Here is an 18475-nt window from a genome sequence, read left to right as displayed (position 1 = left end):
TGACACGACGAATAGGATCCCAAAATATCCTAAACAAGCCTCTTAGCATAAGCATGACATAAGATAACGAGATAATAAAAAATAAGCTGAAAGCAGAAGATAAGTTGCAACATAGCAATCTCAATGTAAGGAAATATGAGTATAAAGACAGATAAAGTGGAAATCATACTAGTCTGACATAGTCTTTACTATCATAAGTATGGCATAGGATAAGCCCTAGCTCATGAAATAAACTGAAATTGAATGAAGTTTGAAAGGAAAGACATAAGAATCTCATAATGTTTCCATGCCCTCGAACCATGAAAACTCACCAAAGAAATGCCCGCCGATAAGAATCATGTACTAACCGCGGGCGTGAGTAGGAGCGTCGTAACTTATATTATAAAATAATATAGGCAAAAGAAATATGCAGTTAGTACTATGGAATGTACTGAGTATGGAGAATATGGAATGCATGACATAAAACATGATAATGCAAAGGCCAAACTAAGACATAATATCATTCTTTAAAATATCATTATAAACATAAAACATGGTCAATGCACTATTCGTAAGAAAATCATAATCAAAGCATTGCATAGTGAGAGATACCATTAACCAACATAAACCATGTGAGCTATAACATAGAGTTCAGTGTCTTCACCACACTGAGAAGAGGTTATCTTACTTACCAGGTAAGGGTCATAAACATGAGTTACATGGCGGATCCAAAATTTTCACTCAGGGGTTCGAAAAATAAAAATACAAATGTGTGAACTAGAGTGCAAATACAAACATAAAATGAAAAAAAAGTTTTAAGCTATTCTAACATTTTTTTAAAGTAGTAGTTGTACACCGACAAAGAATTCAATATTAAAAAATTAGGCAGCTTGTGCACTCAGAAAGAATTGAACCTGCAAATTGGGGATTGTATTCGCAGCCCAAGTTTGGGAATTTAGTATAACTAGGCTATCACTCCTCTTTGATTTAGATGATTCAAAATTAGTATATGTATAAAAATATAGAAAATCTACCCTATATATACTGTGTAATTTTTTATCGAGTGGGTTCGGATGAACCCCGTAGCACCCATGTACTTTGCTATATGTGGATCCACTAACTATGATCAATTAAGGCAAATCCTACGAGGGCACGTAGTTTTTGGACCTGGGTAATCACCACTAGTCCAACTTTGTGCTAAGTGATACTCTCAACTAGGGGTGTTCATGGTTCGGTTTGGGTCGGTTATTGATTAAAATCATAACCAAACTAATTTAATCGCTTATTAAATGTCTAAAACCATAACCAAACCAAGTAAAATAATAACCACGGGTTTGGTTATTGTCGGTTTGGTTCGGTTTGGTTCGGTTATTCGGTTTATGACTAGCCGAGATAATTCAAATATTCTCTCTCTACATTTTTCAAATTCTTACGAAGCTTTTTTTTCCTCACGGCCCACAGAGGTTTGAAACAGAAAAGGAAACAACTTAAACATTCGAAACAAAAAAGAAAACAACTTAAAATCAATTTAAAATTTGAAAAATTTCTTACAAACCTTCTCAAAATTTGACAATCTTGTACTTGGGGTTGAGGAGTTGAGGTTGTTCTTGAGCCTTCACTGTTAGTCTATGACTGTGAGTCTGTGATTTTGTGAGAAACCAACGTGAGAGGAACAGAAATGTAAAAGGAAAACATATACTAGGGTTTTAAAGTTTTAACTTTTACCTTGTGTTGGTGCCTGCTGCTTAAGTGCTTAGTGCTTATTAGGAATTTAGGATTTAGAATTGAGGATTTAGAATTGGGCTTGAGAGTTGGGCTAATGGGCTTGGATTGTTGGACTTGGACTGCTGTTTAGTATTTATTAAAATTTATAATTCAGCTTGAGAGTTGAGCTTGGATTATTGAGACTTAAAAATAAGTAGATTAATATTAAATTAATAATTAAAAGGTATAAAATATCTTTAATTATTTATGAAAAACTAATATTATACATAGAAATAATTATAAATTTTATGTATATAATTATCGGTTTGGTTCGGTTATTTATTCCTATAACCATAATCAAACCAAATATTATCGGTTATTCAAATTTAAAACCAAACCAAACCAAATGTCGGTTTTTTTATTCGGTTTGGTTAAATTTTCGGTTTGATTTTGATTTTAACCAAAAGTGTGAACAGCCTTACAGTCTCAACAAGAATAGTCATAATCATAGCATAAATCTTTGAAAATGGTAAGAGTCTAGTAATACCAAAATTCATCAATAACATACTTTAAACATAAGAATTACTCTTTTAACAAATCATGATTTCATAACATACTCATAAACACACTTATCTAAGTATCTAGATCATGATAAGCTTGTTCATAGAAAAATCATAGAAAACCCTTCATGATGAGAATACTTCCCTTTTGAAGCAACCTTGTTCATAAAATCATAATTGATACTTTATCTAAATCATCCTTAAAATCATAGTTTCATAAGTTCACGATGCATGCATAACCTTCAAACATAGTTTATAATCATAAAATAGGCATAATGCATAATTAAGTTCATGAGAAATTCATCAAAATTATGTAATTAAGATCAAACCATGCAAAATAAGATTAATAGAAGTGAAATAAACCATAATTAATTGAACCAAATGCAAAATCATCAAAACCCTAGGTCTTAGGAAGAATTCATAAAGAAGATCATTGAAAATGCTTTGGGACTCCACGGATAAAATATGTTCCATGGCTGAAATTCTCGCATACCTCAATGAAGTCCTAGTTTAAAATTGAAAGAGGAGACTTAAATCCTTGAACACTAGTTTGATTGGAGAAGATGACCTTGAGAGAGAATTTTCTTGAAAGCTTTTGGGGTATTGAGGAATGAGAGGGAATGGATAGATTTTGAAAGATAATGGTAGTTATAGGTCTTAGGAATTAGTCCAAAACGACATAACTTGGATATTAAAAAAATAGAAAATAACTTAATTGTCCCTGAAAAATTAACTGACGGTTGGACTATGGGTGCCTCTAAGTACCGTAGAAGCCTATACTACCCGTAGAGAGCCGTACGTAGAAAACAACTGAGGTTTCTGAGTTTCTGAATCCAAGGTCTATGGGACCTTTCTACGGCCCGTAGAACTTTATAAGACACGTACAAATCCTTTGTAGACTCAAGTATTGAAATTCCAAGTCTTAGGGGTTCCTTTCTACGACCATCTTCTACGGTTCGTAAAATATTCTATGGACTGTATAACCCCCTCGTCCTGCACAACTCTGAAACTCAACTTCTCTGAATCTCTTTCTACGGGCACTCCTACGGACCGTAAAACCTTATACGGTCTGTAGGTAGTCTAGTATATGCACTTTTGAAACTTTGAAAATTTTCCAACTTAGGGTCCCTTCTATGGTAGCCTTCTTTGGATCGTAGATCCTTATACAGTCTGTAGATGGGCTTGTATAAAACATTAGTGGCCAAAATTTTCCCCAAATCTCAAATTTTCTTTTCATGACTGGTTTCTATGATCCGTACATGGGCTCATGGAATCAGTGCATCAACAACTTTTCTGCATTTCATTTTCCAATGTAACTTTTTGACTTTCCAGGTGTTATATGTATCTTAATCAATTGATACAACCAATTGTATATATGTATCAAGAAAAAAATGTATTTGCATATCAGAAGAATTGATACAACTATTATCAGGCTATATCTCTCTATCGGAAAAAAAAACCGATACAACTATTATCAGGAAAAAATTATATTCGTGTATTTAGTTTAGGGGTGATACAATATTCAGATACTGCATCAAACTTTTCTCATTTGTGTATCACAAAAAAATGATACAAACTTTATCTTGTATTTATTTTAGGGAGTGATACAATGTATATTTGTGTTTTAATTTCAAAGCTAATATGTGTATTGTGTGCAAGATTGGGAGAGAGGAGAGAGGCGAGCAAGAGAAGAGATTATGTATCTAAGTTTCAATTGAGATACAGACTCTCGTTTTTCTCATTTCTTTTCTCTAATACTATTGCTATGAATTATAATTAGGCAAATTATAGCTACTATTCATGCTTATGGTCTAATGACTCTAAACTATAGTTATTTATTAAAATTCCTCAAAAAAAAATACTAGTACTAAGAAAAACTACGCCTATGTATTGCTTGAGGCAAAATTACAATATGATGAAAAACTTTCTCATAGTCAAAATAGCTTGGCCATGAAAAGATTTCATTTAAGGTGAACTCCGAATTCAAATGTGTTTGGGCATAAACAAATTTAAAAAAATTATTTTTATCTTTTCACCTTTTTCAAGAATTTTCAAAAATTCTAAAAGCAACAAAAATGTATTTTCACTTCAAATTAAATTATCCATAAAAATTCAAAAACAACTCAAATTTGTTTCATAGCCAAACACAATCATTATTCACTTTAAAATATATTTTTTTTCTATTTTCACAATGAACATAGCTAAACGCGTAGTAAAATTGGGCCCATATTTTAACTTATTTGTCAGATTGGCTCATTTTACGTATAAATTGAAACTTACTATTCTTCATTAGCCTAAGTTAAAGAAGTGAGTTGAAATTGGGAGAAGTCATGTGTGAAGAACTAAGATAATTAAATTGAATGAAAATTACAATTAGATAAAAGCTAAAATGGCAAAACTAAGGTAATTTAGAAGAGAAGAGGTGGCATCATCTCAGCCCCTGCGGCTCATTTAAATGAAAACTAACTCTAAGTTCTAACCCTTTACTTCAGTTAATTGATAATCTGTTATTCCTCTTACCTCTAATCCATAAATTCTAATTCATTTTATAACATAATAGCGTTTATTAGTGTTGTCATGAACTGCAAGTTAAGCATTGCTCTATCCTGTTTAATGGTGTTGGACAAAGTCCGAACCCCGCGCATAGCGGGAGCTTTAATACACCATACTGTTTTTTTTTGTGTGTATAAAGCCAAATGACAACCGAAATAGAGTGACTGATATTTTCAAATCTCCCGCTCAATTGATGTGAAGAGGTCTAAAATTTACCCTTTTTTTAAATTCATCTCTGTTATCAATTCTTCATTAACTCCATTTTCAAAATCCATACTGCTTTCAGTTCTTTCTCCTTTTGCTTTGATAAAATGGGTGCCGGTAAGGCTACAAGGAGTTGCGTGCGAAAACTCAGAAGGTATGCTCACCTCAAAGCCGAAATCGAGAAGATGTTGGAATCATCTTCTTCTAAGGTCAAAACTAAAAAGGCCTCTTCATCAGGAAAATGTACAAAGACTAATGAAAAATTGCTGAAGGAGATGGAGGAGATTGAAGGATGGATCATGGATAGAAAGGATATCACGGTTCGAACTAAGGAAGACATTGATACATTGGTAGGTATATCAAAGAAACATGGCCACTACAATGGTGCTATTAAGGTGAGAGCATCCAATCCCAAAGTCAACAAATACATCAAAACCAAAGGCCGTGAGGAAAAGTTGAAATTCAAGTAAGCATATGATATAGATGCAGGCTAGGAATAAAATCTTATAGTATATGGATGGTATTGCTGTTAGACTTGTTAAGCCTTTGTGAAGTAATTTCCTGTTCATGTTAACTACTGTTTGATATCAATGATGTGTACATGCAATTTTGCTTTCAAATAAAGCTCTTCTAGCTGTGATTTTGCAACCGATCTTTGGTTCAGATGATCAGATCTAGCTAAAGGTTACGTTACAAAAACAGAGGAATAAAACCAAACCACAACTCTCTCTATATATGCTGCTCTGTGTTTGCACGGTATTTGAATAAATTAAGCAGTTGTTTAACATTTCAAGCTGTAGCAGCCGATGAAATACATGAATACTGGCTTCTCATGAGCCTAATGTTTTCGATATATAATAAATTCTGAACTCATAATTGTTATGAATTCAGTAAGAAGATTGAACTCATATTTAAATTAAAGCTCCTTTCATCTGTCTCTATTGCAAGCCTAGAGGTCATTTTAATTATACAAGCTAAGCGATTCATCTATTTTATTTCTAATGCAGTACTGTTTCATATATATATATATATATAAACAGTACTGCATTAGAAATAAAATAGATGAATCGCTTAGCTTGTATAATTAAAATGACCTCTAGGCTTGCAATAGAGACAGATGAAAGGAGCTTTAATTTAAATATGAGTTCAATCTTCTTACTGAATTCATAACAATTATGAGTATATATATATATATATATATTATTACCCGTCCCAATTTATACGACACGATTTGACTTGACACAAAGTTTAAAAAATAAATAATAACAATTTTTTTAGAACGAACTAAAAAGAAAGTGTGTTGCATAATTTTGATAGAGGGAGTAATAGCATGTGTTCTAAAATTTCCCTAGAGTCAACACACTTTACTTATGCACCTTTTATATCAAAAACTGAAGTTTCAGCATTCATAATAAGTTTTCTACCCTCATATAAATCTTCAAAAGCATCCAATCAAATTATTCCATTGCTATAGCCTATATACAACATCCAAATATATATACACGAATTTCGTTTCCTTGAAAATATGTACTTCAAATACTAGTAAATAGCTAAATCCGTCTAAGCAAGCAAAATTATGATAACGTACATTTCCCATTTACAGCTCGGGCATTACCAGCAGCATCAAACATAATCTAGATAAATTCACCTCAATTGTCTGATGAACAGATCATTTAGGTAGGTTCACGAGGACGGGCTGCCCAGAGTGAACTCAGAGCACGAAGACGTTGAACATACTCCCCAAAAGCAAGTAAGCCCCTTGCTGCTTGGCGCGTTGTCAAAATAATAGACATTTGTTGTAGTGTTTGCTGTCGAAGGTGATCCGCCTGTTTACAAATCAAAGCAACAATATACATTATCATTCAAGAAGTGTCAACACATGTATAGTATCATTGTTGAGACTTGAGACAGTTCATTTTATGCTATTTTGTAATGGCCTTATACATAAGCATCAAGTTTATTTTAGAATCGATTTTCATGTTATGTTATGTTATATGTTCTATATAACATCATTTAGATATAACAACCAAAAAGTATTTGAGGCAAACGACACTATTAGAGAGGTTTGACTCTATTAGTACTTCAAAAACTTAGCAGACTTGTAGTTGTAATTCAAGGACCATATGAATTTATACTTAAAAAGTATACTTGTTGGACGTACGCATCAGTTTCTTTCAGGATTACAGTCATATTTAAACTTGATTTTTGAGGATACAGAACGACAATGAAAGTGAGAGAAACCTGGTTAACAAAGCTCTCCAATGCTTCTAAATTTTCCATAGAAGAAACCATTTGGGAAGTGTAATTTCCAGCTCCTGTGTTCATATTTAGGATGCTCTGAGCCAGAGTCTGCTGAAGTTTATCCATTCCCTGTGTGAGAGCATCTTCAGCTTGCTGGCAACAGTGTCGCAGATTACAGACTTTAAAGATTTGCTGATCGGTCAAGGGCTCGAGTTGTGGCATCACCACCTGTGTAAAGTTGATATACAATTAGAAATCTCGTTCATAATTGTTCTACTTTTCATTTGGTGACAAATTAAGTAAAATAAACTGTAGGGTGTCGATATTCATAAACAGTGCTTATTTGATATTGTACTACTGATTTTAAATGAGTGCAGGGATATGAGATAAGAACGAACGAATAGGGCTACAAGAGGTCTTTTAGTCATTGATTTCAAATGTGCTTTTTTATTCATGATTATTAAGTGCTACACTACAAACCAAAGTAACTTAACTTTACTTGAGATCATTGTTTAGCTTCATCAAAATATCTAAATGGATGGTGTAATGATTCAACTAGATTATAACATCCTAAAATGAGCATTATTTATCATGTCGCGAGCTACGAGCATAGCTGCAGCACTGAATGAAATATGTCATTGACAATCACTAGAGGAAATCAACAAGTTAAACATATATAGGCCATTTGACTAGTTTTAGATGCAAAATGATTGGCATAGTTCAGGAAATTTATATATGAAAAAACGCTAAGAGAAACCCATAAGCAAGTGAAGGTAAAGTAGAAACAAAAAAAGCAGTAAAAATGCACTAGGGACTACATTTATGAGTTCTGATGGCTTGAATCCTCCAATCCAGAGGAAAAAACGCTCGACGGAAGTTCTCCACATCCCAGACATTAAGTAAAACACGTCAGCCTTGGCAGCATCAGCTTTCATCCGGAAGAGATTGAAATAGTGGCTTAAGACATTTTCTACCAGCAACTGAAGCTCCATATCGCTTACAGAAGACTGCAAAATACTCCGCAATTCTGCATTCTTTTTTTGTTGCTCTTCCACCCAGTGGCTGTATTCTATCTCGAATGCAGCTATTCCTGCATAGGCAGCATTACTTAATTATGAACAAAATCTCTATATATAATTTAATAGCATCAATCAGTCAAAGTAAATGGGCTAATATTCTACTCTAATAGCATGAATTATTAGCTAATCAAATGCCAATAACTTCAGCAAACGTTGGACGTGCTCGTCTTGTTAGGATGAGGACAATATTAAATAATGCAAGTAGTCTATACTTTCAGATAACGCAGAGCGAGTGGATGACTTAAGTGTACTTTAAGATTTTATTGAAACAATATAAAAATATGCATAACCACGCTCTTTGAATACATTGAGATCTGTTAAAGAACAGCTTACTGAATAGGCACATAAATGTTCAAGAAACAACTTAAACTCTGCACCTATAAACTATTCGCATATTATCATAATCATCAATTCCAGCTTGGAGACTAGTTTCAACATCAAATTGGTAGATCACTCAACACAGATCAGTAGTTAATCTAGTGATGATGCCAAGATAAAATGCAAAGTAGACTATCGAGTGACAACTCCTCTATCCACATACCTGGATTAATTGTTCCTAATAGCCCCGTATTGCTATTTGAACCTAACATGTATAGTCCCTGCAATAAGCCATTTCATCATAATGTCAAAGGCCGTGATGGAATATAAAATAGGAGCACAGATACATATACTTGTTGGGTAAGAAACGCGCAAGGAATGATGTTTCTGACCTGCTGTCTAGCTCTCTCAAGCTCCAATTCGAGTTGTGCCAGCTTCAAACGACTCGTTTCCAGCTGCTGAACATAGGCCTGTGAAAAGGGCGAAGAAAGGAATCAAGAGGAATTTTATGACTAATAGAATATCCTAAAACATCTACATGTGCTAGAAATTTTATGAGTAGAACTTCATTTACCTTTTTCCGCATTCGGCTTTTACGGGCAGCTTCACGATTTTGCGCTAAACGTCGTTGTACCTGTCATCCATTCAATATGGAAATGTATTTACATCAGAGGTTAATCTTTCTACTTTTATATCTTATGATAGGATACCTAAACCAAAAAGGAGAGAGCCGGGGCACCCACCTTGTCTGAAGAACCCCTCAGTGCTTGATTATCCCCAGAGCCAGAGGGTATATGTTGTTCACCGGATGTATACCCCGACTACAATAAGCACAGTTAGATATTAGCCTGACAACTGTACTAACTTGAATTTTATTAGTCAGAATAAGGATATATGTTGCTATACCTTGTCATCTAGCCTGTCGTTTGGCTGTGAAACCATACATGCATCAGCGGTAGGCATAATGTCACCTCTAAAAGCGTCTTCCCACACACTCATCTGGTGAAATGGTTCATATATGCCCATCCTTCTTGTGGGGGCAAATTGAGTTGTTGGAGAAGTCATGTTCATGGCCTGAAATCAAGAACAGAAAAATAATTACATAAATTAGATGTGGCATTGAGACTACGTCGCTGCTGAAAAGCCATGCCTAGAAAGCTAAGTCAAAGTATCGTAGGAGGAAAAACAAACAGCTATAAATGCTATGGCATAACAAAACTGATCATTGATGTAGGTTGAAGTATAATATTAATTAGCACCTTTTGTTGGAAAAGGAATAGAACGGAGCACTTATCGTTTGATTATCCATTCATCAAAACGAGATCTTTTGGAATTGCAGACTAATATCCAATGTTCAGTGGGCTACTTATAAGTGTTCATGACTTGTAAATCATATGGCTTTTAAACTACATATACATCTTTTCTTTAAGGAAATCATGGACTACTTCTCTCTGAAATGGAAAGGGTAACCGCAGAAGAAATAAACGATGGATTCCAGTAAGGTAATCAATCGAAAGAGAAACGAGAAAATCAACATAACTGATAAAATAATGAATAAATTGAATTAGCCTATGCATATGAATACTGGGGAGCATTCTTCTTCACATACAAATACAGAGACACACAACAGCAACATGACGATTTACTTGGACTTTCACCATTTTTTTCTTCCTTTTGAACTCTCAACTCTTCCGGAATTGCCAACTATTTCATATACCAAACAGTAAATGTATCTCATGGCAAATGATCCTTTTCAACTTCTTTTTTTTTTGAAATTGGTAAATTCAATGATCCTTTTCGACTTTAAGCTACGTAAAAATTATGGTAAACTACAAAAAACACTAGGTGTTTTCTCTCATCTATCCTAACCTTGGACAGAGCTACCTGTTACCAGTGGGAACTGGTAGGCATCTCATGGAATTAGTCAAGGTGCGCTCAACAAATTGTGATAAACTTACTCATCCATATTCTAAGGCAAAAATCAAAATTCTGTTCTTCCTTAAAAGCACAAGAAAACTGGAATTACAGAGTGGATTATCAATGTTAACACAGTTCATAGCAGAGTATAAACGTCAAAAAATTTAGAAGAGACTATTCTTGTTTCAATCTTTGATAATTAGTAGAAATGGCCTCAATTTACCCAAATTACTACATCTAATCAGTGAACATAAAGAAAAGAATGTAACTTTGCAATTTCATTAGTAGTTTTCTAAACAAGAAATTGATCAAGAGCAGAAAAGTGAGAACATATTTAATTAAGAGACTAACATGTTCATCAGTAGTGTGAAGACACTCTTCTAAGCAAATTAGAGGCAATAACTGGACCTTCTTGGTATTTAAAGAAACCTTTAATTAGCTCAAACTAATAAAGAGAATCAAAAATAAATAAATCTCCATGTCTATAAAGAAAGAAAGAAAGAAAGTGAGTGTATTTAGAGGCAAATTTAAACCCCCCAGTAGGATAAAGGCTGAGAAGCAAAATGACAAAAGAAATACTACTAGTTTTAAAAGTACTCAAAAGAAGTTGACTGCTTGCTGTCAACTGCTGTTGATGCCTTTATATTATGACTTAAAAAACCTATACACAAACATAGAAAAAACATTACACACTCATATACTTATATATACTCGTATGGTTATGAATCAAGATTTTATTGTACGCTTAATACATAACAACACCTTAAACTTATGAGTTGTGTCAATTGAACATGTGAACACGTGCTAAAGGGTTTATATTAGATATTTTTTATTTAAATTTTTAAAAAAGTTTTGTGTGTACTTTCGAGTGTTTGTAGGTAGTTAAATTAACCGCATAAAATATATTATTTCATTTAATTATACACCCCATCTCAGTTGAAACATGCTTGAGGTTTAAAGAAAGTGACATATTTTAAGTGATTAATTTATTTATGTAATCGACACTTGAGAACAAACGAAAAAATATATATCCAAACTTTGAATCGATATTAACTAATAAAAATACTTTACTATATATTTAGGTACTCAATTGAAATAAGTCTTAATTCGGTGTTCAATTAACTTATCTTTAGTGATGGCAACACTTATTTCGATGGGCCATCCCCATGAGTCATTTGTGTTAATGCCATGTTCTTTTTATCTTAAGTGATTTTTAATGTGAAAAAAGGAGAAATGACATTTGGCTTATTGACAATATCTTCCTGGCTTTTTTACAAAGGAGAGTAAACTATTTAGGCAATTGGTGGCATGACACCTTTTGTCTTTAAACTTTTAATTTTATTCTTAAAAAATTATGTATGTACGTATGTATAGATTTATAAAGTAGATAAAAAACTACACTGTATAGATAAGTTAATTTTTATAGAAAAAATCTACAATGTATAGTGTAGCATATGATAAATACAATACTCATATGGAGTTCCACATAGATTCCTTGAATTCTAATTACTACTATAAACTTTGATTGATATGGATACAAATGTTTTTTTAAAACTTTATTAATAAATTAAATCTAGGCTTGGTGTAAACTGACACATGTTATGTGGATGTGACTTTACGTTCATTTTACTTAATTACTTTTGATATAGTATTAATAATAAAGTTGTTACTTGCTAGGTAATTGGCCAGCATGTTCATCAAGTGCATCATACCTAACCAAAAATCGTGTGCATATCCAATAAAATACCTAAAGAAAATCATATTGATGGGGTAAAAAAAGATTAAAGATTTTTTGTTCAGCATATATAATAAAAAGGTTTAACTAACTTTGTTACCTTTAACTAAAAGAAGAAAAAGTAAAAGGGGAAAAAAAGTAATTAATCGAATATCTTTCGGCATAATAACATGTCAAATGTTACTAATTAAAAGTTTTATCTCTGACATTTCTGTTACTATAAGATTACAATAATATAAAAAATGGCAATCTATATATTTAGGATAATAGTTGATGTTATTGGATTAGGGAGCTAACGTGCTAACTTTTTTTAATAAATCCCACTTGTTAACTAAAATTATCAACTGCTGCATTGACAGGGATAAGGAGACAAGCAAAGGCCAATTTGAAAAGGAAAAATAAGGTGGATTTGACAACATAAAATCACCATGAAATGTCTTTGATTTATTTTTATTTTTTAAAAAAAAAATACTTTACTAGAGCCGAGGGGTTTTTCAGAAATGATAGTTATATTCTCACGTGATAGGAGTGATGTTTATATACACGATATCCTTCTCAGACCCTGGATACGTTGATATTATTGTACTTCTAGTCTAATCCATGTTTATTTTTGTATTAGGAAAAAGAAGGGGTCAGATTCCAATGTTCTTTCCAACATGTTGATTACCTGTCTCCCCTATTCTATAATTAGTCCATATTTGCTTTTGATCTTGATTTGAATTTTATATTAGTTTCATTAATTAGAAAGAAAGAAAGAAAAAAGCACTAATCACAATGTTTTCCTTTCACTAGCAAAAAGAAAAAAAAGAAAAAAAGAAGAAAATAATGAAATTCCTTGTTGATTTATTAGCCTTTACAAATAACTAGATTATTGACCAACTTTATAAATTTTTCAAAGAACCTTTTACTAAGTGCATAAAAATGCGTAGCTAGGACGAAATTAAAATAGCAACCACTAATATGGTACAATTAAATTACAGAAAAAAGCTTACTTTTATTAGATATTTATTTTACATCAACTCTATGTTGGGATTTGCGAATAGTAATTTCTTTTTGGCTTATATATAAATAGCGATTGACATATACTAGTGATGTGTAACGATTGTCTGTTATTTTCAATATAAATTCGATAAAATTGAATTCTCCGTAATAATGCGGAATCTTGTGAAATAATGGGCAGTGTGATACATGGTACAGAGTCAAAAGTTAAGATTATGTACGTACTTGAACGAATAGTTGTGAAAACGATGATCGATCCCTTTGGAAAAAGAATAAATAGAATCTTGTACAGTTTAATCTGTAAAGTGACCTATATACCTAGCTAGTTTACTCCAATGGAACAGTTCCATCTAATTTGTTTTCTTCCAAAAAAAAAAAATTACTTATATGTTGATGAAAATACTCTCTTTTTTTTCATACCTCTTTCGGTCTATTTTACTTGTCAAGTTTTTTGAACATGTCTTTAAGAAAAATATTACTCTCTTCCCTCACATTTACTTGTCTATTTTGAATTTTGCACACCATTTAAAAAATAATGATTAATATGAGTATTTTACTATAATACTCGTATTCATAGATTTTACTATGTTTCTGGAAGAATTACTTAAAGATAAGAATAAAAAATTTAAATAAATAAATATCTTAATTTGTTAAAATAAACCAATAAAATAAAAATATTTATTTTTTGTGCACAATACTAGTAAGTCCTTTCATCTATTTTAGTAAAAGTGGTTTGAAACCTTCTTAGAGAAGAAGCATAACTATGCGGCAAATTCTAAATTTGAAGTTACACTATAAAATCTAAATTTGAAGTTTGTGAGGTTTTATAATAATTTTTAAATAATACTGTATATAATAATATGTATAAAAATTATTTAATAAATTTCATATATATATATAAGATTTAAATAAAAATATTAAATTTACTTAAATCCAAAAATTATAAGATAGATTGGCCTCTTTAATTAGGTTCTCTAATTTTTCTACTTCTTCAATTTATAAAATGTTTTATTTAATTGGCTTATTTTTATCGTATCCGTCCAAATGAAACGAAATGAAGTGAATATTTATTTTTTCTTATACATGAAGTGAATATAATGTCTTGTTATAATAATTAATTAAAGTGTGGCTTAGAATATTCTTGATGACTTGATTTCTTTATGGAACTAAACTAATGCCACTTGAAAACTATATATATAGTAAAAGGGTTTCAATTATATGTGTGATAACATTATTGATCCATCTTTATGGGAACTTTTCCTCCTCTTTGGATCTCTTTTTCTTCTTTTTTTGTTTTTTTCTTCACTTTTCTTTTTATCTTTGTCATTTTCCTTCTCCTCTAAGGCACTAATTATTCGAATTATTGGCAAACGTCTTCATTACCAACTTTACTTCTATCAATTGGTTTTGGCCTTCTTGCATGGTCATTTCATCCACTCACGTGGATACCTCGCATATTTATTCAGAATTTCATTCTTATAAATCTCTATTTATTATCAACCAAGTAAAATGGTTGTCCACTTTACAATGGTAGATAATCCATTTACTTTTTAAGTGGATAAATTATCCATTAATATTTTCCTTCAGTTGTAAATATGGCTATAAATATAGTTTTATACTTCAATGTAAAAACACACAAAAATACATAAAAGAAGAGAATTACTACTATTCTCTCTATATTAATATTTTCTATATACATATTCTCTTGCTCTTCTTCCTTTATAAAATTGTCAAGTTAGTTAATTTATAACACGTTATCAGCACGAAACTCTAATTTTTTCAGAAAATTAACTTCTATATCAGGTATATCTACTAAAGAAATTTAATTTTTAAGTTATCTTTATTACTTTCAAATTAATTTTCATCGTGTCAAAATTGGAATTTGTGGCACTTGATATTTCTGGTAAAAATTATTTATCATGGGTACTTGATGCTGAAATTCACCTTTCCGCTAAGGGTCTTGGTGATGCTATAATTGAAGGAAATACAACATCAAGTCAGAATAAAGCAAAGACTATGATTTTTCTTCGTCATCATCTAGATGAAAGCCTAAAAATGGAATACTTGACAGTGAAAGATCCACTTGAATTGTGGAAAGACTTAAAAGGGAGGTATGACCACCTCAGGACAACGGTATTGCCAAGGGCTCGTTATGAGTGAATGCACTTATAGTTTTAAGATTTTAAAACCGTAATTGAGTATAATTCTGTTGTATTTAGAATAACTTTCCAATTAAAATTATGTGGAGAAACTATAAATGATGAGGACATGTTAGAAAATACACTAACTACTTTTCATGCCACTAATATAATATTACAGCAGCAATACCGTGAAAAGAGTTTTAAAAAATACTCTGAATTGATATCATGCCTTCTGGTGGCTAAGCAACATAATGCCCTTTTAATGAAAAATCATGAAGTCCGTCCCACTAGAACTGCTCCGTTACCAGAGGTAAATATGGTAAAAGCACATGGCCAGTCTGAAAGAAGACAAAATAAAAATTATGGCCACAATAATGTGTGTGGACGTGGCAATAACAGAAGACGATTTAATAGTCGTCGTGGTGGTGGTCAACATAAAAGGGAGAACAATATCAGTTCTCAAAATGGCCCTTCAAGAAGTAACTGTCATCGTTGTGGCATGAAAGGCCACTGGAAAAATGAATGTCGGACACCTGAGCATTTTGTAAGACTTTATCAAAATTCTTTCAAAAGAAAGGCAAATAGAGGAGGTGCCTCTTCTTCTAATGCTCGGATAGAGTCACACTTGGCATTCGAAAATAATGTTGAGACAAGGCCTTTGAATAATGATAATATTAAAGCAAATCTGGCTTTAAGGGATGATGAATTTAATGACCTCAATGATATTACTCATTTGGAGGTTGAAGATTTTTTTAAGGATCTTAATTGATGTTTAATTTCATGTTTTTCAATATGTTGTCATGTACTTTGAATTATTGTGTTTTTACGTTTATGTATTTGAAGAAAAAAATAATCAGGGCCACATTTTTATGATAATTGTATATTGTTTATTATATTATGCTATTTTACAATGTTGTAATTAATTACTATTAGTGTGCTATTATTTAATCTTAATATCATATTGTTACTAAAAATAATATTCGCCTTATTTAATGTCATTATACTAATTGTTTATTCTTGTTGATGTTTTAGACATTAATAATATATAATGATTGTATTATTTTTATCAATAAACAAATTATCTATACATGATGAATAATATTATATTAATGTTTTATAATGTTATATTTGTTTTAATACTTATGTATAATATTTATTTAAGGTTAATAAGTATATTCTGCCATAAACTTTTTGAATTCTAAGTTCATTAAACTAATTCACTATTAATTATTAATTTGTATAAAATTATGTTTATTATTAACGTGTTACACCTCAGTTTGTTAATTCTTATAATTTGGTACGTTAGGAACTTATGAATCCTATAATTTTTTTTATTCTAAATTATCATAATTTAATTATTATTTTTAAAAGGGACTTATGTTTTTCTAGCAATATTGCTACTTATTTTATTTCTTACAATGCATTTTTATTTTATGAAGATAAAGAAATTTTTCAGTCTTCAATTGGATTCAAGATGAATAATGGAGATATGTGCCTTTTGGATAGTGTCACAACTCATACGATATTAAAAGAAAAAAATATTTCTGTCATTTGATTATGAAAAAGGCCTATGTCAATACAATATCTGATAGTACAAAATTGATTGAAGGATCTAGAAAAGTGGCCTTATTACTACCTGGAGGAACGATATTGGTAATTGATAATTCATTGTATTGTAGTAAGTCTCAAAGAAACTTGTTAAGTTTCAAGGTTATTCGCCAAAATGGCTATCATATTGAAACTGCAAATGAAGGAAAGGTTGAATACCTTTATATTACTATAATAAATATGGAGAAGAAAATTGTGCACGAAAAATTACCTGCACTTTCTTCTGGGTTGTACCATACAAATATTGGTACTGTTAAATCACATGCCATTGTAAACAAAAGGTTTACTGATTCTAATGATTTTATCATTTGGCATGACCGGTTGGGCCATCCCGGTTATAATATGATGCGCAGAATTATTGAGAATTCACATGGACACACTTTGAAGAATAAGAAAATTCTTCAATCTAAGGAATTCTCTTGTGTTGTTTGTTCTCAAGGTAAACTGATTATCAAACCATCAGCAACTAAAGTTGGGATTGAATTCCCTACGTTTCTGGAACATATACAGGGTGATATATATGGGTCAATTCACCCTTCATGTGGATCATTTAAATATTATATGGTCTTGATAGATGCATCTACAAGATGGTCACATGTGTGTTTATTATCAACTCGCAATATTGCTTTTGCGAGATTGTTAGCTCAAATTATAAGGTTAAGAGCACAATTTCCAGATTATGCAATAAAGACAATTCGTCTTGATAATGCTGGTGAATTCACATCTCAATCATTTAATAATTATTGTATGTCGGTTGGAATAAAAGTTGAGCATCTGGTCGCTCATGTACATATTCAAAATGGTCTAGCAGAATCATTGATTAAACGCCTCCAATTGATAGCTAGACCATTGCTAATGAGGACAAAACTTCCTATTTCAGTATGGGGGCATGCTATTTTGCATGCAGCAGCACTTGTGCGCATAAGACCAACAAATTATCATGAATTTTCCCCATTACAATTGACGTTTGAAAGGGAGCCAAATATATCTCATCTTAGAATATTTGGTTGTGTGGTATATGTCCCAATTGCTCCACCGCACCACACAAAAATAGATCCCCAAAGAAGGTTGGGAATATATGTTAGGTATGAATCTCCTTCTATTATAAAATATTTGGAACCTATGATTGGAGATTTTTTTACGGCAAGATTTGTTGATTGTCATTTCGATGAATCAGTATACCCAACATTAGGGGGGGAACATAAGCAGTTAAAAATGAGATAGATTGGAATTCATTGTCTCTATCTCATTTAGATCCTCGAACAAATCAATGTGAGCAAGAAGTTCAAAAGATAATTTATTTGCAGAATATTGCAAATCAACTGCCGGATGCATTTACTAACCTTCCACGGGTTACTAAATCGCATATCCCAGCTGCTAATGCTCAAGTTCGAGTTGATGTTCCGGTAGGACAACTTGTTCAGGCAAATGAGTCTA

At 31.8% G+C, this 18475-nt stretch overlaps 1 protein-coding gene across 1 annotated transcript; it reads right to left on the bottom strand.

Annotated features, from left to right (window-relative positions):
• Positions 1 to 6431: 6431 nt before the first annotated feature.
• Positions 6432 to 11208, bottom strand: LOC129903946 (transcription factor TGA1-like). Its single transcript, XM_055979468.1, has 9 exons — positions 10907 to 11208; positions 9545 to 9712; positions 9382 to 9459; positions 9213 to 9272; positions 9031 to 9108; positions 8862 to 8919; positions 8060 to 8331; positions 7242 to 7469; positions 6432 to 6826 (listed from the first exon to the last, which is right to left on the bottom strand). The coding sequence occupies exons 2-9, from the start codon at positions 9707 to 9709 to the stop codon at positions 6674 to 6676; spliced, it is 1092 nt and encodes a 363-aa protein (XP_055835443.1). The 5' UTR covers positions 9710 to 9712; positions 10907 to 11208; the 3' UTR covers positions 6432 to 6673.
• Positions 11209 to 18475: the final 7267 nt, after the last annotated feature.

This window comes from Solanum dulcamara, chromosome 9 (genome assembly GCF_947179165.1).
Source record: "Solanum dulcamara chromosome 9, daSolDulc1.2, whole genome shotgun sequence".
Taxonomy (NCBI): Eukaryota; Viridiplantae; Streptophyta; class Magnoliopsida; order Solanales; family Solanaceae; genus Solanum; species Solanum dulcamara.
The sequence above is the reverse complement of the archived record's forward strand: the minus strand, read 5'-3'. Positions and strand labels throughout refer to the sequence as shown.